This window comes from Pseudophryne corroboree (assembly GCF_028390025.1).
Source record: "Pseudophryne corroboree isolate aPseCor3 chromosome 3 unlocalized genomic scaffold, aPseCor3.hap2 SUPER_3_unloc_6, whole genome shotgun sequence".
NCBI lineage: Eukaryota > Metazoa > Chordata > Amphibia > Anura > Myobatrachidae > Pseudophryne > Pseudophryne corroboree.
In genome coordinates this window covers 1,384,606-1,410,052 of record NW_026967552.1, presented here as the reverse complement: position 1 = coordinate 1,410,052, position 25,447 = coordinate 1,384,606, and the positions used below count along the sequence as shown (strand labels likewise).

General features: G+C 44.6%; 1 protein-coding gene across 1 annotated transcript in view; it reads right to left on the bottom strand.

Moving 5' to 3' along the window:
- Positions 1-822: 822 nt before the first annotated feature.
- Positions 823-25,447, bottom strand: part of LOC134984527 (zinc finger protein 316-like) — a 48,570-nt gene continuing 23,945 nt past the window's right edge. The window contains exons 5-6 of the mRNA XM_063950092.1: positions 13,485-13,971; positions 823-4,183 (exon numbers count right to left, since the gene is read on the bottom strand). Coding sequence (XP_063806162.1) covers positions 3,783-4,183; positions 13,485-13,971 — 888 coding nt within the window. The 3' untranslated portion in view covers positions 823-3,782. The remainder of the gene's footprint in view (positions 4,184-13,484; positions 13,972-25,447) is intronic.

The window sequence follows — 25,447 nt, the reverse complement described above, 5'->3', positions numbered from 1 at the left end:
ACACATAAAGGCTGACACAGCAAATAACAGTAACACATACAAGGGATTAATTAGAAATAAGGAAGCATAATCATCATTAAGTCTAATTATCAACTGATTCTGTGCGGGACCCATACATCTCTTTACTGCCTCCAGCAGCCCCTGGTACTGCACTGCGGCCATCCGCCCTGTCTCCCCCCCATTACTGCCACTCGCCGTCTCCCCCACTACCACCTGCCCTGTCTCCTCCCACTGCCCCATCTTCTCACACTACTGCCACCGCCTTGTATCCCCCCACTACTGTCACTTTCCCTGTCTACCCCTCTACTGCCACCACCCTGTCTCCTTCCACTACTGCCACCCGCTGTCTCCCTGACACCTTAGCTCTTTTTTGGGACATGATTACCCACATAGACACTACCTCCAGCAGCCCCTGATACCGCACTGCAGCCATCCGCCCTGTCTCCCCTGACACCTCAGTGCTGCTTGGAGACAATATTACCTATGTACACAATGCACTACACAAAATGGAAAGCTGCTCAATCAGATTGTAATGTCACTCAGGTGCTAAAAGGGGAGGGGTAATTCTGTGTAGGAAAAAACTGTGTTCCCTAATGCACACCGAGTGAATAATATTACTACATATAATAGTCAGATAATACGGAGATCTTAGTTGCGTATATCTGCAGATATAGGGTTAATCACCCCTACGCAACTAAGATCTCCATATTATCTGACTATTATGTAGTAATATTTTTCACTCGGTGTGCATTAGGGAACACAGTTTTTTCCTACACAGAATTACCCCTCCCCTTTTAGCACCTGAGTGACATTACAATCTGATTGAGCAGCTTTCCATTTTGTGTATTGTATTTAGAGAGGCATGAATGGGTCAGCATTAGGAGGGATTGCTGACTCCATAGTGCCATAGGGGAAGTCAGGGGTATCCCCAGGTAAGCTGGCTCTCAGATGCTGTAGGAGCCATTACCATGTGGCCTTACACTGGGAATTTAACCCAGACATATTTGTAATTATTTATGGGGTGGGTGTGGGGTGTGGTGGCCCCTGTGTCGGTATGACTGGGCTGCTTCAGGTCGGCACACCCTAACACTTTATTAACACTTCACTTATGATTTTCCCTATCACTTTGTATATATTATTTTAATCACACCACTTACATAGCACTTATGTGCTTCTTATTCATTATTCTCACATGTGTGCTGACCTGGGGTGGCCGACCTGTGCCGCCATTGTGGGGTCCTGCACCCCGGACCCATACCTAGTATTAGGGACCCCCAGTGACGGAGAAGCCTTGTCGATCGGCCTGGGGGCTTAACCCTATATCTGCAGATATACGCAACTAAGATCTCCGTATTATCTATTATGTAGTAATATTTTTCACTCGGTGTGCATTAGGGAACAGTTTTTCCTACACAGATTTACCCCTCCCTTTTAGCACCTGAGTGACATCACTATCTGATTGAGCAGCTTTCCATTATGTACACACTGCTCTGGCAGCCCCCGCTACTGCAAAGGTGCCGCCTACCCTGTGTCACCCGACATCTCAGCACTGCTTGGGGAATTATGATACTGCTGGTAACAGTCCTTCATCTGCAGATGGAACCAAACAGGGCGCTGCTTCTGGTACATGGACCCTGGTCATGTCGGGCTGGGAGAGTCAGTAAGATTATGTAATAGTCACCATCTTACAGGCAGCCTGTGAAGGGAGCAGAGAATGGGTGTTATGTGGCAGGAATGGGCTGGTTAGGTAACAGCCTGGCTGCTGCATTCTGTACAAGCAGTGCAATTCTTTTGCTGGGAGACCAAGGTAGAGGACATTGCAGTAGTCCATGTGTGATGATACAAGTGCATGTATGACTGTAGGTAGATCTTCTGAGGGAAATAAGTGCTGGAGTCTGGCTGTCTTGCTATTGGCAACATCCCATCTTAAATAGAACTCCCATCTTAGTAAATTTACCCCCAAGATTCCGCACATGGGGGGGGAATTCTGAGTTGATCGCAGCAGAAATTCTGTAAGCAACTGGGCAAAACCATGTGCACTGCAGGAGAGGCAGATATAACATGTGCAGAGAGAGTTAGATTTGGGTGTGGTGAGTTCAATCTGCAATCTAATTTGCAGTGTAAAAATAAAGCAGCCAGTATTACCCTGCACAGAAATAAAATAACCCACCCAAATCTAATTCTCTCTGCAAATGTTATATCTGCCTCCCCAACAGTGCACATGGTTTTGCCCAGTTGCTAACAGAATTCCTGTTGCGATCAACTCAGAATTACCCCCATGATCAGCATTTTGTTACTCTGAACCTCCAAGCTTAAGTCTGGTTGGTTTGCAAAGCTGAGCTGTAGCCCTGCCCTTTGTTGGTGAGCTTCTATCAGAAGGACCTGTTGCATGTATATTGCAAAAAGCATAAGAGATAGGACAGAATCTTGAGGAACATTACATGGCAATGATAAGTATACTCCAGAAGATTAAAATGGTTTCTCACCTGAGTGAAGTCTATTGTGTGCAACAAAAGCTTATTTCTCAGAGTATGGAAATGGCCTCTCACCTGTGTGACTTCGCTGATGTGTAACAAGATGTGATTTCTGTGTAAAACATTTCCCGCACTCAGAGCAAGAAAATGGATTCACACCTGTGTGACTTGTTATGTCTAACCAGATCTGATTTGTGTGCAAAACATTTCCCACACTCAAAACATGGAAATGGCTTCTCACCTTTGTGACTTCTCTGATGTATAACAAGAACTGATTTCTGTGCAAAACATTTCCCACACTCAAAACATGTAAATGGCTTCTCACCTTTGTGACTTCTCTGATGTATAAAGAGAACTGATTTCCGTGCAAAACATTTGCCACACTCAAAACATGGAAATGGCTTCTCACCTGTGTGACTTTGCTGATGTCTAACAAGATGTGATTTCTGTGTAAAAAATTTCCCGCACTCAGAGCAAGAAAATGGCTTCTCACCTGTGTGAATTCTCTGATGATTAACAAGATATGATTTCCGTGTAAAACATTTCCCACACTCACAGCAAGAAAATGGCTTCACACCTGTGTGACTTCGCTGATGTGTAACAAGTTGTGATTTCTGTGTAAAATATTTCCCACACTCAGAGCAAGAAAATGGCTTCACACCTGTGTGACTTCTCTGATGTGTAACAAGATGTGATTTACTTAAACAACATTTCCCACACTCAGAGCAAGAAAATTGCTTCCCACCTGTGTGATTTCTCTGATGTCTAACAAGTTCTGATTTCCGTGTAAAACATTTCCCACACTCGGAGCATGAAAATATCTTCTCATCTGTGTGACTTCTTTCATGTTTAGTAAGATTTGATTTGTGTGCAAAACATTTCCCACACTCAGAACATGGAAATGGCTTCTCACCAGTGTGACTTCGCTGATGTGTAATAAGATCTGATTTCCGTGTAAAACATTTCGTACACTCAGAGCAAGAAAACAGATTCTCACCTGTGTGAATTTGCTGATGTGTAACAAGTTGTGATTTCTGTGTAAAACATTTCCCACACTCAGAGCAAGAAAATGGCTTCACACCTGTGTGTCTCCTCTGATGTCTAACAAGATCTGATTTGTGTGCAAAACATTTCCCACACTCAGAACATGGAAACGGCTTCTCACCTGTGTGACTTCGCTGATGTTTAACAAGCTCTGATTTGCGTGTAAAACATTTCCCACACTCAGAACATGGAAACGGCTTCTCACCTGTGTGACTTCTCTGATGCATAACAAGATGTGATTTCCGTGCAAAACATTTCCCACACTCAGAACGTCAGTGGCCTCTCACCTGTGTGACTTCTCTGATGTATAACAAGATGTGATTTGTATGTAAAACATTTCCCACACTCAGAACAGATCAGTGGCCTTTCACTTGCCTTACCTGTCTGTGGGTTAATACGCTTTGTGTTCTGTGTAAAACATTTGGCATCTATAGAACAGGGAAACACTGTATCTACTGTCAGAGCTGTAACAGATGCACCAATATCAGAGTGATCAGGAGAACATTTCCCAGGATCAGGGGGATCAGCTGATAGAGCTGGATGTATAATTGGGGTAATGGGGTTATCTCCTGGAGAATCCTGTCTACTGTCATTATCTTTTATGTCACAATCCGGGGATAACATTAGATGTCCTTCTGAGATATTCCTGCTTGTGTGTCCATCTGCTGGAAATAAAATACATTATGGAAATGTGACATTTTTTGTAACAATATTAATCTTGTAAACAATAGGAGAAGACGACTCTCTGGGACACTTAATTGTAAATGTGTGTGTATAATAAAACATAACTTTTAATGAAGGCTTTATAATACTGTCTCAGACTATCATTGTGTCCACCCTCCTGAGAACACTCACAATAACAAATGTAATATTATAATAAGACTTAGATATACCTCTCTCTTATAACTAACCATGAAACATCAATAGAGATGTAGTCACTCGCCAAGTCCTATGTCAGCACCAATGTAAAACAATAGATGGGGAACATACCGTAGACTCTAGATGAACAATAACATCAGTCATATGAGCTGATAGATCAGAGAAATGTCTCCTAACGTTACTCCTGGAAGCATTGGTAAGGTAGCATTCCTTTATGTGTGTGCTCATACGCTGGTAAGCCTGTACAAGTGTTACTCACCCTTATATAAGGTATATTGCAACAGCAGAGTAGGTGTGGAACAAGGTACTTTACATGCAATACACCATATAATACACTGTAATCATCATCATCTGATAGGTTATAATACACTGTTACACCCCATCATCAGTGTCTTACCTCTATTCTCTCAATAGTAATAAGGATGATGTGTGTATGGTAAGTATGATACAGAGAATTACATATCAGGATCTATACAGCTGCCGCCATACTTCTGCTTCTCATACGTGTGCTACTGGCAGCAGTGAACATCTGAGTGAGAGTGCAGGGAAGACAGCAGAGTCTGATGAGAAAGAGATTGGATCTGCCTTTGCAGGGATGTACCACACCTGTCACCCCTGTTAGTATATAAAATAATAAAAAAGAGGGGTGTGGTCCATCCAGACGTGCTTTATGGAGATCTCCTCACTAAGTGGCTTCTTATCTAACCTACCTGATATCTCTTAGCCGCCGCTGGGACCAAGACCCAATCTATTAAATCCACCACTCCTACTGCCCTAAAGCCGCTCCCTCCGGGCACCGTTCACTGCCGCAGCCTAGTGACGCCGCTGATGCCACAGGCTGTATTCTGGGGCTAAGTGTGCCCAAGTTTTCCTGCACGCTCCTGACACCTGACTTGGAGGCGCTTTTCGCTCAGTCGGGATCACTTGCTCTCCCACTCACACGGGTGCGCAAGTTCTGCTACTGCTGGGGACAGAACGGGCTGCCCATAGTCAGTGGAGCCCAGCGGTGATATTGGGAAGTGAGATGACTGTCATTTTGGATCCTGGTGCCCGGCCATCGCATGCTTTGCCTTTTGCCTTCAATAAGCTGTAAAATTGATATAAGCTGCTAAAAAAGTGTTGTGACGGCTGGACCCGGGTCACTACACTAAATTGAGGCATTTGCCTGGAGGTGAAACTACCTTCTATTTATATGGTACCACTATAATCTACTTCCTCTCAGTCTACATGCAGAGCCCAGTATCAAGTATCGTCTGAGTACAGCTCATTACACTCTGATTACAACCTCACAGTATATTATTTTGTGGATTTATTCACTGAATATATTTTGCCATTTGTGTCTGTCTGTGCTGAGTACTTCACGTCTGTGATCACGCTGACCTCTAGTGGAACTTCTCGGTCATTACTGTGTTATTTGAGTTGCATTACATCATGTTTACTTGAAATTTTGGCTCGGCTACCCCTGTCATCCCGACTAAGGGGTGAATTTACTAAGGTGTGAGATTTTTAGAACTGGTGATGTTGCCCATAGCAACCAATCAGATTATATCTACTGTCTGCTAGAAGCAGCTAGATAATCCTGGCATGTAATAGTTACTGTTTTAGTGTACTGTGTGTGTATATTTACAATAAAGGGCATTTGCCACTTTACTAAACTGTTTACCAGAGTGATCTGAGAATCCGTATCCTCACAATTAGTTACTACTTTTTAGATGCCATTTTGTCCATGTGTATCTCCATTTTGTTTATGTATGTCCTCACTGCTCTATATATGTTCATTTTATTAGGATTAGTGGGTGGAATATACACAGCTTTTAGGCTGGCTGATTATAATAGATATATGTTCCTATTATCAGTATCTCAGATGGAAACTGTCTAGTAAGATGTTTGGAATATTGTATACATAAGTAGGTGAAGGGACAGTTGTCCAGGATAAGATAAATTATGTTATTAAAGGGGGACCCTGAGGGGCGACTGAACTATATTGTTTAAACTACGTAATTGATGACCATCATCTGGGACAGATCATGAAACATCTGAGATAAGAGCTGAGTATTCTAATTTGTTCTTCCTATTACTGTAACTGAGTATAACTTGTTATTTGCCGGTTCTCATTGTTGTAACTTAGAGAAATAAATGCTTATCCTTTATAATATGTCCTGTGTCAGTCTCCATATTTATCACAGTGTATCCCAGAATCTGGTCACTTGAATTTTTCTACCGACAGTAATTTCATGGTCTGATCACACCCCTCTGATAGGGTCCTGGTCGCCTTTTCCCGCTATTAATCCTTTACCACCTTGGAGATTACAGGATTATATATTAATGGATGCTGAAGGCACTAGAATTTTTGCAAGAGGCCCTGTCCTCCTACTTAGATGTGAATGCTCCTAAAGATACTTCCATTAGGAACCATTGGTGTGCCCTTAAGGCCATGGATCAGAAGGCCGTCATCCAAGTGCCAGGGGACAGGTAATCAGCAGGGAATGTGCAGGATTCTGAATGCTGGCTCCCATACACAAGCTCAATAAATGTATTATATACCTAAGGCGGCGGTAGCAAGACTCAGATGCTGCCAACTCAGTAATAGGAGCCGGTCACTAGCCAATTCCCTGAGGCCGGCTGTTACAGGAGCATGTGGATACATGATAGGGCCTGCACCATATATTTCCTAAGCTTTGTATCACGTGGCATGAGGAACCCTGAGCCGGTGCCCTAGCAAGCAGCCGCACCATGCCAGAAATATATGTAGTTATGGTAGACCTACTGTCGTTAACGCTATTTCTCCTAATTCCACAGTATCCACATGATATACATTGGGATATGAGGTCAGCGGATTGGCACCAATGATCAAAAGCTTTTGGCCTCCCAGAATGCAACGGGCCAGTCCTCTATATCCCCGCCTCCTGGCTCAGGAAATTCAGTTGTTTTCCAAAGCTCAAGGCAGGAGCATCATAGAGAGCCCTAATCAGGCGAGAAGAAGACACATGCACACACTTCCGTACAAGAAGGAAGAGGTTAGTAAGTGTAAGGATCCTCAAATCAGGTGTGTCAGGGTGGGATCCCTGTGGATACAGTGGACCAAGGAGAAATAGAGTTATTGACAGTAAGTCTACCATAACTACATAATTCTCCTGTAGGGTCCACAGTAATATCCACAGAATATACATTGGGTGTCCCAAATCAATTTCATGGAGGGGGCGCTCCAGATTGGAAAGGAGAATCCTTTGCCCAAATGCAGCATCCTGAGAGGCAAAGGTATCAAAGGCATAATGTCTAATGAATGTGTTAATGGAAGACCATGTGGCTGCCTTACATATCTGTTCTGCTGAAGCACCACGTTGTGCTGCTCATGACAGACCTACCTTACGAGTAGAGTGAGCAGAGACACTAGCTGGATTAGGGATATCATCTTGAGATTATGCTTCTGAATCGTCATCCGAAGCCACCTCGCCAGTGTTTGCTTGTCAGCAGCCAATCCTCTCGTGAAATCCGTAGAAAATGAAGAGTGTCTGTCTTTCTGATGGCACTGGTACGATCCACGTAGACCCTTAAAGCCCGGACTACGTCCAAAGATGCATCTCCCGCAGAAAGATCTGGCCCTTGGAAGGCTGGGACTACAATTTCTTCGTTAAGGTGGAATTTAGACACCAACTTAGGAAGATAACCAGATTTGGTTCTGAGAACCGCTCTGTCTGGGTGAAATATCAGAAAAAGAGGGCGACAAAACAATGCCCTGAAATCTAAAACTCTTCTAGCTGAGGCAATAGCAGAGTAGAAAGAGAATCTTAGCTGTCAACCATTTAAGATCCACTTACGTCAGTGGTTCAAATGGAGCAATTTGAAGCACCTTTAGGACTATACCTAGATCCCAAGGCGCTGTAGGAGGAACAAATGGAGGTTGGATGTGAAGCATTCCTTGGAAAAAAGTGCAAACATCCTGCAGGTTAGCATTTTTCTTTTGAAACCCTACAGTCAATGCCGACTCCTGAACTCTCAAGGAAGCCACCTGTAGACCTTTATCCATTGCTGCCTGAAGGAATGCTAGGACTCTGGGAACTCTGAAAGACCTAGGGTCAAATTTCCTGGCACTGCACCACTGAATATAAGCATGCCATATTCGATGATAAATGCAAGCTGAGGAAGGTTTCTTTGCTCTAAGCATTGTTTGAATTAACTGTTGTGAAATCCTTTTGCTTTCAGGATGGAAGTCTGAAGAGCCACGCCGTCAAAGACAGCCAATCCAGGTGCTTGTAATAACAAGGACCCTGAGACAGCAGATCTACACGTTGAGGGAGTAGAAACGGAGTATCCACTGACAGCCTCTGTAGATCTGTGTACCAATGTCTTCTGGGAAATCCAGAGCTATTAGTATCATGGCGCCCTTTCCCTGTTTTAGCTTTCGCATCACCCTGGGCAACAGGGCGATCAGTGAAAACATAGTCCAGACGAAAGTCCCATCTTAATGACAGGGCATCCACGAAGGTCGCTTTGGGATCCTTTGTCCTTGACCCGTATTCGGGAACTTTGTTGTTATGACAGGACGCCATGAGATCTATCTCCGGCAAGCCCAACTTGTCTACCAGAGTCTGGAAGACCTTGGGGTGTAAAGCCCATTCGTTTGCATGAATGGCATGTCGACTGAGAAAATCCGCTTCCTAGTGCCACCGTAACGTGTGGCTCACCTCCTTCATTGCCTTTTGGCTGCGAGTTTCTGATGATTGAGGTACGCTACTGGCATTGCATTACCCGAGCGAATTTGAACTGGTTTCTCCCGAAGAAAGTCCTTTGCCTGAATGAGTGCCATATATATGGCCCGAAGTTCCAATATATTTATTAGCAGGCAACTTTCTTCCTTGGTCCACTGCCCCTGGAAGCAACATTTTTCTGACACTGCTCCCCAGCCCTGAAGACTGGCATCCGTTGTCAGAACCTCCCAATCTGAGATCCTAAAGGGTCTTCCTTTGTCCAGATGGGATGTCTGTAGCCTCCAGGCTAATGACCTCCGTACTTACAGAGGAAGTACCATAGTCTGAGTTTTTATTGTCTGATATAACCCATTCCACTTGGAATTTAGCATACTCCACCATGTCGAATGTCGACACCATTGATCCCATCACACGCATAGCTGCGTGAATGGATACCCTTTGACTCTGTAGCAGCTCCCGAATCCTTGACTGTATTGTGGTCATTTTGTTCAAAGGTAAAAACACTCTCTGAAGACCAAAATTCAATACAGCCCCCAAGTGAGTCATACGTTGGAACCAGGGACAACTTTGCCCAATTTATGAGTCAACTGTGACACTGAAGCAATTCCTGAGACTGCACCAGGATTAATAGGTCGTAGAGGTATGGAAAACTCCTTATCCCTTGTCGACGGAGATAAGCCGCCATTACCATCATAATTTTGGTGAACACTCTGGGAGCTGTAGCCAGTCCAAATGGTAGGGCCTGAAAATGAAAGTGTTGCTGGAGGATAGCAAACAGTGCTATAGGAACATGCAGGTAAGCATCCTGGATATCAAGGGATACCATAAAATCCTCCAGCTCCATGGCCAAAATAATGGAAGGTAAAGTCTCCATATGAAACAGAGGCACCCAAATGTACTTGTTCAGCACCTTGAGATTGAGTATCGGCCGGAATGACCAATTTGGCTTCTGAACTAGAAACATGTTGGAATAGAAACCTTGTCCTTGTTGCGCGCGCACAGGGAATTGGAATTATCATCCCAGATTGAAGCAACTTCTGACCTGCCTGTTGTAAGGCCCTGGCCTTCGTTTCTACGGAAGATGGGCTGGTACAAAAGAACCTTTGTGGAGGGTGTTTCTTGCAAGCAAACGCATACCATGAGATACCGCTTCTTGCTCCCAGGCATCTGTGGTGGACTGCTGCCAGATCTGTGCAAAATGATGAAGTCTGCCTCCCACCCTGGGGTCCTCCAGGTGGAGGACCACACCATCAAGCTGATGGCTTATCTTCTGGCTTGGAAGCAGGCCCTCTGCTAATTGCTTTTTAGTCTTACCAGACTTGTCAGATTGGGACTGTTTGCCATAACCCTTCCCTTTTGCTTTTCCCTGGGTCCGAAAGGGCCGAAAAGCTGGAAACCTAGGTTTGGATTTGTGGGTTGAAGGAAACTTCACTTTCTTGGAGTCTGCCTCTGACTCCAAAATACTGTTTAATTCTTTACCAAAAAGAATATCTCCAGTAATAGGCAAAAGACTCTAGAACCTCCTTGGACTCTGAGTCAGCCTTCCATGTACGTAGCCAGACCGCTCTGCGAGCTGCTACTGCTGAGACTGATGCCTGAGAGACAATAGTACCCATATCTAAGGCTGCTTCTTCCATAAACATAGCCGCCTGTTTATTATGTGCAATATGGAATTTTTGCTCTCTAGATGCCAATGAGACATCATCCTCCAATGCATCAGCCGAGGCCGCCACTGCTTTTGCCATCCAGGCTGAAGCTATGGCTGGTCTTACAATTACCCCAGACAATGAGAAAATTGTTTTTAAAAAACCATCTATTTTTCTATCCGTAACAATCACATAATGATGTTGAAGGCAGAGGTAATCTAGATTTTCGAACCAATCGAATGACATGTGTATCTACTTTGGGAGCCACTCCCTTTTTAAACAGTCCCCAGCTGGAAGAGGATAATGGGAATTCCATTTCCATGAAATTCTAAACTTCTTACTGGGTGTGACCAAAGCCTCTTGCATAATCTCCGTCAGCTGTTCTAACCCCGGAAATTCAGTTCTGACTGTTTTGGGATGTTTAAACACAGGATTTTAACAAAGGGCTCTGCTGCCTCCTATAAGGATAGAATGGCTTTCACAGCACTAATTAGCTCAGGTATAACCACTGAGCTGGGACCTTCATCCTCGTCTCTGTATGCAGACCCAGAATGCGAGGAATCCTCATCCTCTGAAGTGTCCCCATCTGAAACATGTGTAGACTGTGAAGATGTAGTTTCATGTTACCTTCCACAGGCCTTTCAGTCCGTTTTAGTTGAAAGGCTGCAGATTTCTGGACTGGATGTGATAAAACCCAGGGGGAATGTTGCATGTAAGGGTTAACAGGGTAACCTATAATTGTTATAGGAGCTGGCATTATGCGCTCAGCTACACCAACTAATGTCTGTGCAAACGTAGCCCATGGGGGTTCCATCTGAACGTGTGCCTGCCTAGGATTATTCAGGAGGCTTTGGTGAAAGCTAAAACAATTTGCACATAATCCATTCTGCACCAGATCCTGAGAGGTTAACTAAGCTTTGCAGGACAAACATGAAATCAGTGTTGGTGCTGCTGTGGAGAGTGTATCCTCCTCACCCTTGCTGCTCTTAGACATGATAAACAAATCACACATTTGTATGGTGTTAACTACACAATTTGTGACTGAAATCAATTAATAGCTTGCTAAAGTGACATGCAATCCGATTCCTCCCTGCCTTGCACCAGCACTGAGGATCTGTATACATGACAGAAATAGTAAAGTCAGCAATCACACTAGCAATCAGTCACAAGTTATACATTAGTATAATAAGCAACATGAGCACATCATCAACTACAGATACATTTCAAGTATGTAGGAGAACCATATTACTGCATTACCTTATATAGGAAACTTAACGTATTCAGTCGCACAGCGAAAGAAACGGCAATAGTTTACAGACTCATATGCATCAGGCACTTATCCAACTACTCGTACCCAATACATTAGTGAACGCTGAGTGGATCCAGACGCAAATAGTGTACACAAACTCCAAGTGCACACAACAGTGAACATAGACGTCCAAGTGAAGACCAATGCACCAGTCACACAGACGCCTATGCTGCGATTGAATCCTTTAGAAACACAGCATCTCAGACGGAAGCAGCAAATCAGTTCATGGCAGGAAACTCTGAGGAAACTGGTCATGAACCGGGGGAGGGGTGACCAGGGGAGCGTCTTACTCCCCACTGCTGACTTCAACCGCAGGGACCCAGGCCTCACACTAATCCCTGGAGTATATGATCCCTGGAACCTAGCACTGGTGTACCGAGGTGGCAGCCGCATCAGCAACTGTTCGGTAGTCTTCCCCCCCCACCACGCTATGCGGAACTGACGCCTTACCTTCTCCCCGTGCTCCGGCCACAGCCTGTTAACGTCAGCTGGACTTGCTAGTACATCCAACACAGACTTCCGCCGAAACAGCACTGTACACATGGGTTAGCGTTGTTGCGACCTGGCGGGGAGTTGTTGGAGTAACTCTTTCTGAGGTGCGTGTAAGATGCTTTTCAGAAAACTCGCTCAAGAAATGTAAGACTATAAAAATAAATGAAATAAGCTTAGGGCTGCCAAAATCAGCAACCCAAAGATCGTTGTCCGGCTCCTGCCACACCAACAAAAAAAACTGAATTGCCTAAGCCAGAAAGCAGGGATATAGGGGACTGGCCCGTTGCATTCTGGGAGGCGGAAAGCTTTTGATCATTGGTGCCAATATGCTGACGTTACCTCATATCCCAATGTATATCCTGTGGATACTGCTGTGAACCCTGCAGGAGAAAAGGAGTTTATATAAAGACCGGCGTGTGCTAATAGTGATACTCTCAGGAAATACCTTGCATGTAATACCATAGGCATAGGTACTGCTAGCAAACAGTATGGCTGCTGGTGACACACAGTGACATGATGTGAAGGGCGAGCAGGAGTATAATAGGGGCTCATGGCTCCTGATGTATGAGATACACCAGAGAGTGTGGTGAGGAGACTGGTCAGATCTCTGGGCTGGTAACACACAGTGACATGATGTGAGGGGGAGAGCAGGAGTATAATAGGGGCTGATGGCTCCTGATGTATGAGATACACCAGAGAGTGTGGGGAGGAGACTGGTCAGATCTCTGGGCTGGTAACACACATTGACATGATGTGAGGGGAGGAGAGCAGGAGTATAATAGGGACTGATGGCTCCTGACTCCCGCACTGGGCAGATACATTTCCCTCATTAGTTTGTACTGACAGAGGAGGGTGTAGGATAAGAGATTGCTGTAGTGACTGAGAAAGGAGAATATGTGACTCTTTTCTGTAATAAGTGTTTATTACTCACCTGTGCTGATATCTGTAGGGATTTCCTCCTCCTTACACTGCTGATCACCCTTCAGATACGTCTGTTCTTCTTCCTCTATATCTTCTGCCTTTATATCAGTCACATACGTCTCTTCTTCACCCTCTGTATCTTCTGCCTTTATAACAGTCACATACGTCTCTTCTTCTCCCTCTATATCTTCTGCCTTTATAACAGTCACATACGTCTCTTCTTCTCCCTCTATATCTTCTGCCTTTATATCAGTCACATACGTCTCTTCTTCTCCCTCTATATCTTCTGCCTTTATATCAGTCACATACGTCTCTTCTTCTCCCTCTATATCTTCTGCCTTTATATCAGTCACATACGTCTCTTCTTTTCCCTCTGTATCTTCTGCCTTTATATCAGTCACATACGTCTCTTCTTCTCCCTCTATATCTTCTTCCTTTATATCAGTCACTTCTTCTTCTTCTATGTCTTCTGTTTTAATATCAGACAGACGTTCTACCTGACAATGCTAAATTCCTATGTCGTATAAACAACCCTTATGAAGCTAAGAACACTGTACGCTGTTTACTTAAGAAATACCGTAATGGTACGCTATCTGCGTAGCGATCGCTCAGCCGTAGGCGAGACGCTCAAGCGTCACGTTCGCTCACGGCCCAGCGATCACAGGACACGTTATTGGTTATGTCTAGGGGAAAGATTCGCTATGGCGTAGCATACGCTCGAGACCACGAGGAGGTCACCAGCGATGCAGACGCTCACAACACTATACCTTGATATTAAACCTTATACCGATGAAACACACAGAATACCTTAATGTGAGTACAGGGTGTAAATGCAACCTTGTGTAACCTGACTACCTACAAAGCTGTTTGAGCGTCACCGACGCTCAAGTGAACACTTAACAATATAGTAAATACACTGATACTGGTTTAGGGTTCCAAAGCCTATTATCTGTATTATATCTAGTATACTTGTAAAAGAGTAACACAGTACAAATGATACACTACAATATAACAAAGACTTCCTAACCAAACACCTAACTAAGGGATAAACTACAATGCTATCCTGGTCTAACACAATACAATACAATACTATAATACTACGAAGTATTTAAGAGAAAAGAGGAGAGAGAGAGAGATAGAGAGAGAGAGAGAAAGAGAGATATTGGCTCGCAGAAAGACAATGATTACGGAGAGAACTTACGCACAAAGGGTATGATCGCCTGCGCCTCGATATCCAGCTCCCGATTATCAGCAGATAACCGTTGATGAGAGAGTGAGAGCTGGATGTGGTCGGCCTGCCTATTTATGCCCCACACACAATGCAATCTCCTAGTCCCTACAATCCTTCAGTTTATTGGACACAGGAATTCGACCCTGTACTGTAACCAAAGGTCATAGGGTGATTCATACAGGTGGGCTGTGACGATTTCCAACAGCTCAGGTGGGTGGGAAACTGGGTTTCCCGCCGCATACCTGAGTATGTGCAAATCATAGAAATGGACATAAACTTCTTATGTCCATAACTATTCGCACGAGCGATTAATACGCTCCAAACCAACACCGGAATATTGCTAATTAAATACTCTTCCGATGGGTACCAAACACTGCTGTATGACTCCTGTTAGACCCTTCGTGCAATACAAAGAGGGATTCCTCCGCTCAGGGACATCCTATCTAAACCAAACTTACAGAAACTATTGAGGGGAACATGATCTATAAACGACATTAATTGTGAACTTTTGTAACGAATGAGTCGCACGCTACGATCACATAAACTCTACCGTAAATGCGCATACTGCGCGTGCGAGTGCACGCTATTGCGGGTATGCGCTTCCACGGGAGAGCGTACGCATGCGCAGCACGGACCAGTGTGCGGTGCAAATATGGCAGTGTGCATTAAGACATTTTTTCTGACTTCGACAGTCCACCCTTTGGCAGTCAATAATAACTGCCACAAAACATTTAAGGAGAAAAATGTAAGTCAGGGGTTAATTGATTTCCATGGTTGGGTAGGGGAGGAGAGAGGAGAAGGTGTGAAGAGGGTATGACCTAGTGAGAAAGTAGAAGCATGTGTGTATGAGTCCATGTTTGGGGGGGTCATGTATCATCGTGCCGTACGTGTGGTAAATCAAGCTTCGAGGTATTGCGAAGTATACATTTGAATTCCTTCTTATCCCGTACTAAGGGTCTGTGGATGGGCTGTCAAACTCTACCGAGCTCATTTCGGCTGTGGTTGCAACAAAATGGGGATGCACATTTTAGTTGATGATACATGAATGGGGGAGGTATGTGGTTGCTGATATCTGTGCCTGTATTCCCTATCGACTATGTGTGTCATTACCTGAGGGTTGTAGAGATGAAGATAAAGAACACTTATGGAAAATGCAATGATATTCTATGTCAGGGAAATGTACATTCGTCGATTGAGGTCTTGATTGGTGTCATTTGCTTGGAGTCTTCTTCTTTGTGCTTTTGCTCATAAATCGTGAGTAAAGCAATCAACGTCCATGGATTTACAAAAAAATGTTGGGCTAGCGTGATTTTAAAGTTCCTAGGGAAACTGGGGTACCCATGGCATTGTCCATCAAAATCTTGTATATCAGGTCGTCTGCTCTTCCTCTTTCCATCTTTCCGTTGTCGGCCCCTTGGCTCATCAAATCCTTCGTCTACGTGGGTCTTTGTACCTCGGAGGAAAACATAGAAATGGGTGAAAGACGGACCGTATACTCATTACATCATTACGTCATGGTTTCTAGCATTGGGTCATAAATCAAATCCAGGTTAATTACAGTTTCCTCACTCCTCAAGCTCATCACTTTCGTACTTTGTTTACACTTCGTCAAAGCCTGCCCGCATCTAAATATCAATCCAATCGATATAACGACACCCAAGATACACAGTAGAAACTTTCCAACATCCATTATGACTCCTTGAGCCCACTCTCCCAAACCGGAGAACCAATTTCGCGGGTTCAACCATGACACCCAACCAGTCAGCTCATTACCTACAGCAGCAAGGGTGAGATTGTGTTTCCGACGAAATTCCCACTTTAATTGCAGAATATCGTCCATCTTTTGGTCTATGACCTCTACCGGATCCTCGGTGCTATTTGTGATATACGTGCAACACTTTATACCGTACTGTGTTGCCAATGTAACACAATATCCGCCTGTTACTGCTGTAAGGTAATTAAGAATCATCCTATGCTGAACTAGTTCTGTTTTATAAGCTTGGAGTTCCCTTCCAGTGTATCTAAACGTGTCATCATACATTTCAGTGATATTATCTAACAAATTGGCGAGTGCGGAAATGTATCTATAATTCATCACACCTCGAGCGGTACGAGTGAAATCTAACGCTACCAGAACCTGAATCCCGGTGGATTCATGGATAAGATCAGAGGCCGGATGCTCTAACCTTTCTGACAGTTGTCTTTTAACAAGGTGCTCGTAGTGAGTGTGAGTATAAGGAGCTTGGGCACCACGGTGTATGTCCTTCATTTTGTCATGTGTAACAGTCATCACTTCAGGCAATACTTTTCCAATATAACACAATCCTTCAGAGTTTGGGGCAAGCCACTTGTACGCCTTTCTCCCGCATATGAAATATGCATCATCGGGGAGAACATAAGGGACGGAGAAGGACATGACCATGTTACAAACCTTCCAGGTGAAATCTCCTGACCCTAATTCTTCCATCTGTCTAATACATGTATCGGTTTGTACGATATGTGCACAGTATCCTGGTGATACCTCTCCAACTTTAGTAATCCTATTTCCTAAGGTATATCGATACCGGAATGATTTTCCTCTACTGGCTATGTGGCGTACGAGTTCTGTATCTGTAGGCATTCTATCTGCTCTGTGTGAAAAGGTCATGGTAAGGTTGCTCCATGACACTTCCCAATTTCCCGGTTTTCTAGGATTGGAGATGTTAAAACATATGAGGGACCTATCCACATGGTATTGGTGGAGCTTCAAACTAGGAGGGCTGGAGATGTTAAACCTCCGGTCCACCGGTCTCCCACCACTTAGCTCAAGTACCTCCCCTAACGTTAAAGGAAATGGTACTAGCCCTGATTTGCTGTGACCCTGAGGTACTTGAGAGCATACCCAACAATCGGTCTTGTTTAATACGTTACCCACTAGAGAGTGATAGTCACTCAATGGATGCCGGTCCATATGGATATTAAAACTAGATTGGCATTTCTTTATGCATCCATCTTCAACCAGATTATCACAAAGCCTACAGATACAATTTTCTTCAGCTAACAATCCATCACAATTTCTTCTATCGGATCGTTTTCTGATACTCGCCTTTGCTTGTTGGATTGGTTGATCTTGGAAAACTACACCTCCATCATCATAATCGGAACCCATTCCAGAACCTCTCTCGACCTCTATGGTACTCTCGCCGGAACAGACTGCTCTGGTCAACATCATGGTCAACATCAAAATCCGGATTACAGTCTCTTGGGGCAAGTCCATCTTTGAGGAGGAAATGGAGAAGAATGAGAAAGGGGAAAAAGAAATATCAAGGGAGAAGGGATGGGAAGTGGAGAAAAACAATAAAAGGGAGTGGGGAGTCGACAGCTGCTTTCGATCTTCAAGGCTCAGGTGCCGCCTCAGTCCTCCTGAAACAGACACTCCAGTGATACAACCTCTACCGTCTGTTCCTTATCACGGGACTTCTCTGGGTCAGCAACCTTTTTGCAGTGGGATGAATGGACCCAAGTCTCTCTCTCAGCAACCTTCAATGCTGTGGTGCTAGTCAATAAAACCTGGTATGGTCCTTCCCATCTATCAATAAGACAACCTGAGCGTAGAAAATTTCGTATCATTACATAATCCCCAGGTTCAATGTCATGACAATTACTATCTGGTAAATCAGGAATCACCAACTTCAGATTATCATTTTGACTCCTCAACTGCTTACTCATGTTAATTAAGTACTTTACAGTTACTTCATTGTTACATTTCAAATCATCCTGAGGGTTAATCATGACGTGCGGTTGTCGACCAAACAGAATTTCAAAAGGAGACAGATTAAGAGGGGACCTGGGAGTGGTTCTGATGCTATACAAAACAATGGGTAAAGCTTCTGGCCACGTCAAACCTGTCTCTGCCATTACTTTACTCAATTTATTTTTAATAGTGCTGTTCACTCTTTCGACCTTCGCGCTCGCCTGTGGACGGTACGGAGTGTGCAGCTTACTATCAATACCCATCAACTTACACATTCCTTGGAAGACATCACCTGTAAAATGGGTACCCCTATCACTTTCAATGATTCTAGGGATACCATATCTACATACAAATTCCTGCACAATTTTCTTAGCTGTAAACATAGCAGTGTTTGTAGCTGCTGGAAAAGCTTCGACCCAATTCGAGAAAACATCTATACAAACAAGTACATACTTCAAATTTCTACATGGGGGTAATTGGATGAAGTCAATTTGTATTACTTGGAAAGGGCCGCCGGCAGGTGGGATATGGGAGGGTTCTGTAGGTATTGCCTTTCCAATATTCTTTCTCAGACAGGTAAGGCATGACATTGCTCTTTTACTAGCATGAGAGGAGAATCCTGGGGCGCACCAGTATGCTCTTACCAATTTGCACATCCCCTCCCTGCCTAGATGAGTCAGCCCGTGAGCTGCTTCAGCCAGACATGGAAGGTATGCCCTGGGGGCCACTGGTTTACCATGTCCATCCGTCCAGAGCCCTGAGGGCTCCTGGCCATATCCCTTTGCCTTCCAGACTGCTCTCTCTTGAGTGGAACACAAATTCTGCATCTCACACAACTTCTGTGTGTTGATGGTATTAAATACCATCAACTGTGTGGTGTCTGTCCGTATGGGGGTAGCAGCTGCAAGCTTTGCAGCTTCGTCTGCTCGGCTGTTACCAAGGGATACTGGGTCTTGGCTATATGTATGTGCTTTACATTTGATAACAGCCACTCTGTCGGGTTCCTGTATCGCTGTTAGAAGCCTTTTTATATACGCTGCATGCGCTATCGGTGTGCCAGCTGCCGTCATGAAATTTCTGAGCCGCCATAGCGCTCCGAAATCATGTACTACCCCGAACGCGTATCTAGAATCGGTGTAGATATTGGCAGACTTACCCTTAGCCAATTCACATGCTCTGGTTAGGGCGACCAGTTCAGCAACCTGGGCTGAGTGAGGTGGGCCTAGCGGTTCCGCTTCTATGGTGTCTTGGTCATCTACGACTGCGTATCCAGTACACAAGTCTCCCGAGTCTGACTGTCTGTGACAACTACCGTCCGTGTAGAACGTGAGTTCTGCATCTTCTAGTGGATTGTCACTGATGTCAGGCCTTGCGGTAAAATTTTGGGTCAAATATTCCATACAATCATGTGCATCTTCCTTTGTATTAAATCCTCCTTCCCCATCACTCTCACCTCCCACCCTTTGTGCCTGTCCAGGCACACCTGGGAGAAATGTTGCAGGGTTTAATGCGCTGCATCTCCTTATGGTGATGTTTACTGGGGCCATTAATGCCAATTCCCATCTCGTAAACCTTGCTGATGAGACATGTCTGGTTTGGGCAGAATTTAATAAGGCAGATACTGCATGTGGTGTATGGATTGTGAGGTTGTGGCCTAGCACGACATCTTCGCTTTTCGTCACTAGCAATGCTATCGCCGCAACGCTACGCAAGCATGTGGGGAGGGACCGCGCTACCGTATCTAGCTGCGCGCTGTAGTATGCAATTGGCCTGCTGGCATCACCGTGTTTTTGTGTTAGTACACCTGCTGCGCACCCAGCACTTTCTGTTCCGTATAGTTCAAAGGGTTTCCCATAGTCTGGCATACCTAGTGCTGGTGCCTGCGTTAGGCATTGCTTGAGTCTTTCAAATGCTGTTTCGGATTCGTCTGTATGCGAAATCCGATCAGGTTTGTTTGAAGAGACCATTTCCTGCAAAGGTAACGCCAATATGGAAAACCCTGGGATCCAATTACGGCAATACCCACACATTCCTAAAAACGTCCTTATCTGTTGCTGGGTTTGTGGCAGTGTCATGTCTCTAATGGCTTGGATTCTATCAGCGGTCAGGTGTCTCAGTCCTTGTGTTAGACAGTGTCCCAAATATTTTACCTTAGTCTGGCATAATTGCAACTTGTCTTTGGAAACCTTGTGACCTGTGTCTGAAAGGTGAAACAGGAGCTGTTTCGTATCTTTCAGGGAAGCTTCCAATGAATCAGAACACAGCAGTAGATCATCCACGTACTGTATCAACACTGATCCACTTTCCGGTTGGAAAGACTGTAAACAATCATGCAAAGCCTGAGAAAATATACTTGGACTATCTATGAAACCTTGGGGTAATCGAGTCCACGTGTATTGGACTCCTCTGTATGTGAATGCAAACAAATATTGACTGTCAGGGTGCAGAGGTACCGAAAAGAAAGCGGAGCAGAGGTCAATAACAGTGAAAAATTTGGCAGTGGGGGGAATTTGCATTAGAATGACAGCTGGATTAGGCACTACGGGGAACTGACTCTCGACTATTTTGTTAATCCCCCTTAGATCCTGCACTAGCCTGTAACCCCTCCCCCCACTCTTTTTAACAGGGAAGATGGGACTATTTGCTGTGCTGGACGTTCTTACTAGAATGCCCTGTTGTAGCAAGCGCTCTATTACGGGAAAAACTCCTAACTCCACCTCTGGCTTCAGAGGATACTGTGGGATTTTTGGAGCTATCCTACCATCTTTTACTTGTACTACTACTGGAGCTACATTTGCCATTAATCCAGTGTCCTGTCCATCTTTTGTCCAAAGTGACTCTGGTATCTGAGATGTCATCTCTTCTACCTGGGATGGGTTCCTATTTGTTATAACGGTGTGTGACATTAATTTTGATGGGGAGTCTAACATGTCTCGTACTTCTTGAGCGTGATTCTCAGGTATGTCCAAGAATACACCTTCAGGAGTACAATAAATGACGCAACCCATTTTACATAGTAAGTCTCTACCCAGGAGATTGGTTGGTGCAGATGCAGCCAGCAAAAAGGAATGCTTGGTGTGCAAAGGCCCTATTGTAATCTCGGCTGGCTTGCTAACAGGGTAGTGCTGGACTACTCCTGTTACTCCCATGGCTGGAATTGTCCTACCAGTGGTTCTCATGCCCACTGTCGAATTGATCACTGACTTGGCCGCCCCTGTGTCTACAAGAAAGTTTAAAGTTTTACCGGCTACATTGATTGCAATCTCTGGTTCGCTTCCAAGACTGGCAATCAATTTAACTGGTTGCAGATTACAGGTATGGCCACACCCCTATTGGGTATGCTGACCTCCCTGAATCCCATTGGCAGCAACTATTTGTGAGGGGGTTAGCTGGGAACTACCAGAGGCATGCCAATCTCTGTTCGGGGGATATCTTTTTGTTTCCCCTGTATGTGGCTCAAAACTCCGCCTCTGTGGACCCTGCTCCCAATGTCGTGTGTTGTGTTGTTGTCTAGGGGGTTGAAAAGATCTTTGTACATTTCTTACTCTACAGTCTCGTGCAAAGTGTCCTGGTTTGTTACAAGAAAAACATGTTATTATACTTGCCTTACCCACAGGATTCGGTGGTACATACGCAGGCTGCCTTGTGGTCAGCGCCTGTATACTTACTGACATCAACTTATCACTTTGCGACTCCCTGTGCCTAGTGATGTTTTTGTCATGATCAACAGCAGCCTCTCTCAATGTGGACACTGACAGACCTCGCCAGCATGGCTGCGTGGTCTGAACCCTAGTCTTTAATGTTTCTTTCAAACCATCCATCAGTACAGACACTGCTACTTCCCGATGGTTTGGGTTGGTCTTTATGTCCTCTATACCAGTGTACTTTGCTATTTCTGTTAGTGCCCGGTGGAAATATTCTGCTGCCGTTTCGGACTCTTTTTGCTTAATGGAAAATATTTTATTCCATTTAACAACGGCTGGGAAATACTCCTTTAGTTGTAAATTTATCCTTTTTACATTATCCTTATTGTATACGTCTGTAAGCGGTACATCTTTATCCAATTGACAGTCAGCTAAAAACTGAGTTGCGTCGACATTGGAAGGTAAACAAGCTCTTAGCAGTACCTGCCAATCCTTGTTGTTGGGCTCTACAGTGTTACCTAAATCCCTGATGTATTTTTGGCTAGCAACTAAGTCTTTCCTGGGGTCAGGAAATTCGGACACTATTGCTCTTATTTCCATTCTGGAAAATGGGGCGTACATGGCAATGTTCCTTAGGGGAGTGGCTCCAGACACATCTGTTTTTCCATTGGGAACTGCTATTACCCTTACAGGAGCAATTCTAACAGCATCTTCCTGTGTAGATTCTACAACTTGTGGTACAATGGTTTCAGTGTAGTGCATGGTGCCGTACTTACCCGTTGACACGACCTCACCTATCCCTCCGCTAGGGGCTTTCACTAATCTCGTGGGTGTCGCTGTGCCTACTGTGGTCTCTGATATGGTGGCCGCAAGAGAGAGAGCTGAAATTGTTGCCGAATCGTCTTCTTGTTCACACTCCTGAGGAAGGTTCAAAACAGGGTACAACTTGCACGGGTTAATACTTGCATGAGTTATTCGGTTAACATCATTTACATTTACAGGGTTACTAAGAGTTTGTGTTTTACAACCCAGTGCGTTTCTCTCCGCAATCAACTTCTCTCCTGCAATGTATGGTGGAGGAGGAGCTGTGGCAATCAGCTTCCTGACCGCCCCAGTTCCCGCCGCCAGAGCCAAACCTCTCTGTATCTCACCTTCCTGGTGCCATAACTGCAAGTAATCATGATGCTGAATTCGTCTCTTTGATGATTTTACGAGACATATCCTCCTCCTTAAATTTTGTAACACATCTGGACTGAAGCTACCTATTCTTGGGAACTTGTCCCTGTCTTGTACAGTCATTCTCTCCCATTCATCACATAAAACCTCTGTGTGACTACCGTATTTTTCACACATAATGTATCTTGCCGACCCGACTGGTCGGTTCTCCGAATCAACCTGAACCTGGGTTGATCGCCCCCTACCTGAGCAACTGGCCCCCATCGTCTGTAGGTGTTGCTTAGTCCTCCTTGGATTTTCTGTATCAAGGTTTTCAGCAAGCCTTTACAGACAACCAAATTACTCCACAGTAGGCCGGCGGTGGCGGTTTACCGAGTACCCCACTCACTCGCCCACCTCGACCAATACGACCTGATCACACCGATATGGTGCTGGCGTACTCGATACAGGGCCCCTATGGAACCTTCAGTTTACTGGAACATATGAGGGTTACCCGCAGGACACTTACTCTTTCCAGTAAAGTTGGGGTTGTTAGATAGTTCCTGAGTGACCAGCGAACTTCCCTTCCAAAAATAAAAAATTACACAAATCACGTCAGAATGTACAAGTAGCGTTTGTGACCACTTTTCTCTAATGGTATGAGGTCAGATTACTAACTACTGCACACAATTACGTGCGGTCCAATCGTTCAGTACGCGAGCACTATTTGTCATGTACTGAAAGATTAATGGAATCGATGTTTCCGGCTGCGATTCCTTCAACCAGAGCTTGTATGGCCTATATGGGTTCTGCACCAACACCCCAGGCGTTGTGCCACTGGACTTTTATAGCGGACCTTTTTACCTTATGACCTCCTGGTCTTGTTACCTTATGGTCCGCTATACTCTAATGCTCAAATATTATTTAACCAGGGATGCCTCCCTAGCCACCGTATATGTCACTTACACGTATGTCCCTTTACGAGTACCCGACTTTCCTTTTGGTTCCACCTTTAAAATTGTATAAACTTTTGTATACAAAACACACTCACTCAACACATGTACACTTTTGTTTCTATATCTATTTCTGCGCAGAAATTGTCTTCAGGCCAAGTGTGTTACCAATTAGGAGCAGGATCTGTTAAACTAAATTTCAGATTTTCCAAAAATAGATTTGCGTTATTTACCGCTTCGCGTTATTTATCGCTGTGCGTTAATTATCGCTTTGCGCTAAAATCCAACTTTATCACAACTTGAGCTACGTGGGCGTAACCAGACGCTACGTTGCGTAATGTACGCTGCGTGCGTCTGCCTTTTGGATTGCGTACGCTAGTCTTTGTTAGCGACACGTGTACGCAATGCAAAGGATCCACCGTAACACAATATATATTTTATCAATGTAGATGATCCCTGATCATCTACCGCAATCCACACTGCACACTGGCTGCCTCGTCTCTCGGACAAGCCGTGTGTTGTTCTATACTTTAACTATTACCTCTATTATTAAATAACAGCAAATCTCCTTTTAGCCCTTTCTATCAACTATAAAAATGTGGCAAACAGGAATAGTGATATACGAAAAATGAAATACACAAGTGAAAAGAAATGCAGGTATATATGCGTGCGTATGCAAGACAAAAGAAAAAAATAAACAGTTTTAAAAAGACACAAGCGTTTTGTTCTTACTTCCGGTTACCGGGTTCCTTCAGCACTCTTTACCTAAGCGAAGCAGACGCTTATCCCGTCAGCAACTGCGAGACAACCTCCCACCCTTTTGCTGGGGGATAAAGTCTGCTGATCTACCTAGTGCAGATGTGAAAAGGACCGGGCGAGCCCGCAATTGACAATGCTAAATTCCTATGTCGTATAAACAACCCTTATGAAGCTAAGAACACTGTACGCTGTTTACTTAAGAAATACCGTAATGGTACGCTATCTGCGTAGCGATCGCTCAGCCGTAGGCGAGACGCTCAAGCGTCACGTTCGCTCACGGCCCAGCGATCACAGGACACGTTATTGGTTATGTCTAGGGGAAAGATTCGCTATGGCGTAGCATACGCTCGAGACCACGAGGAGGTCACCAGCGATGCAGACGCTCACAACACTATACCTTGATATTAAACCTTATACCGATGAAACACACAGAATACCTTAATGTGAGTACAGGGTGTAAATGCAACCTTGTGTAACCTGACTACCTACAAAGCTGTT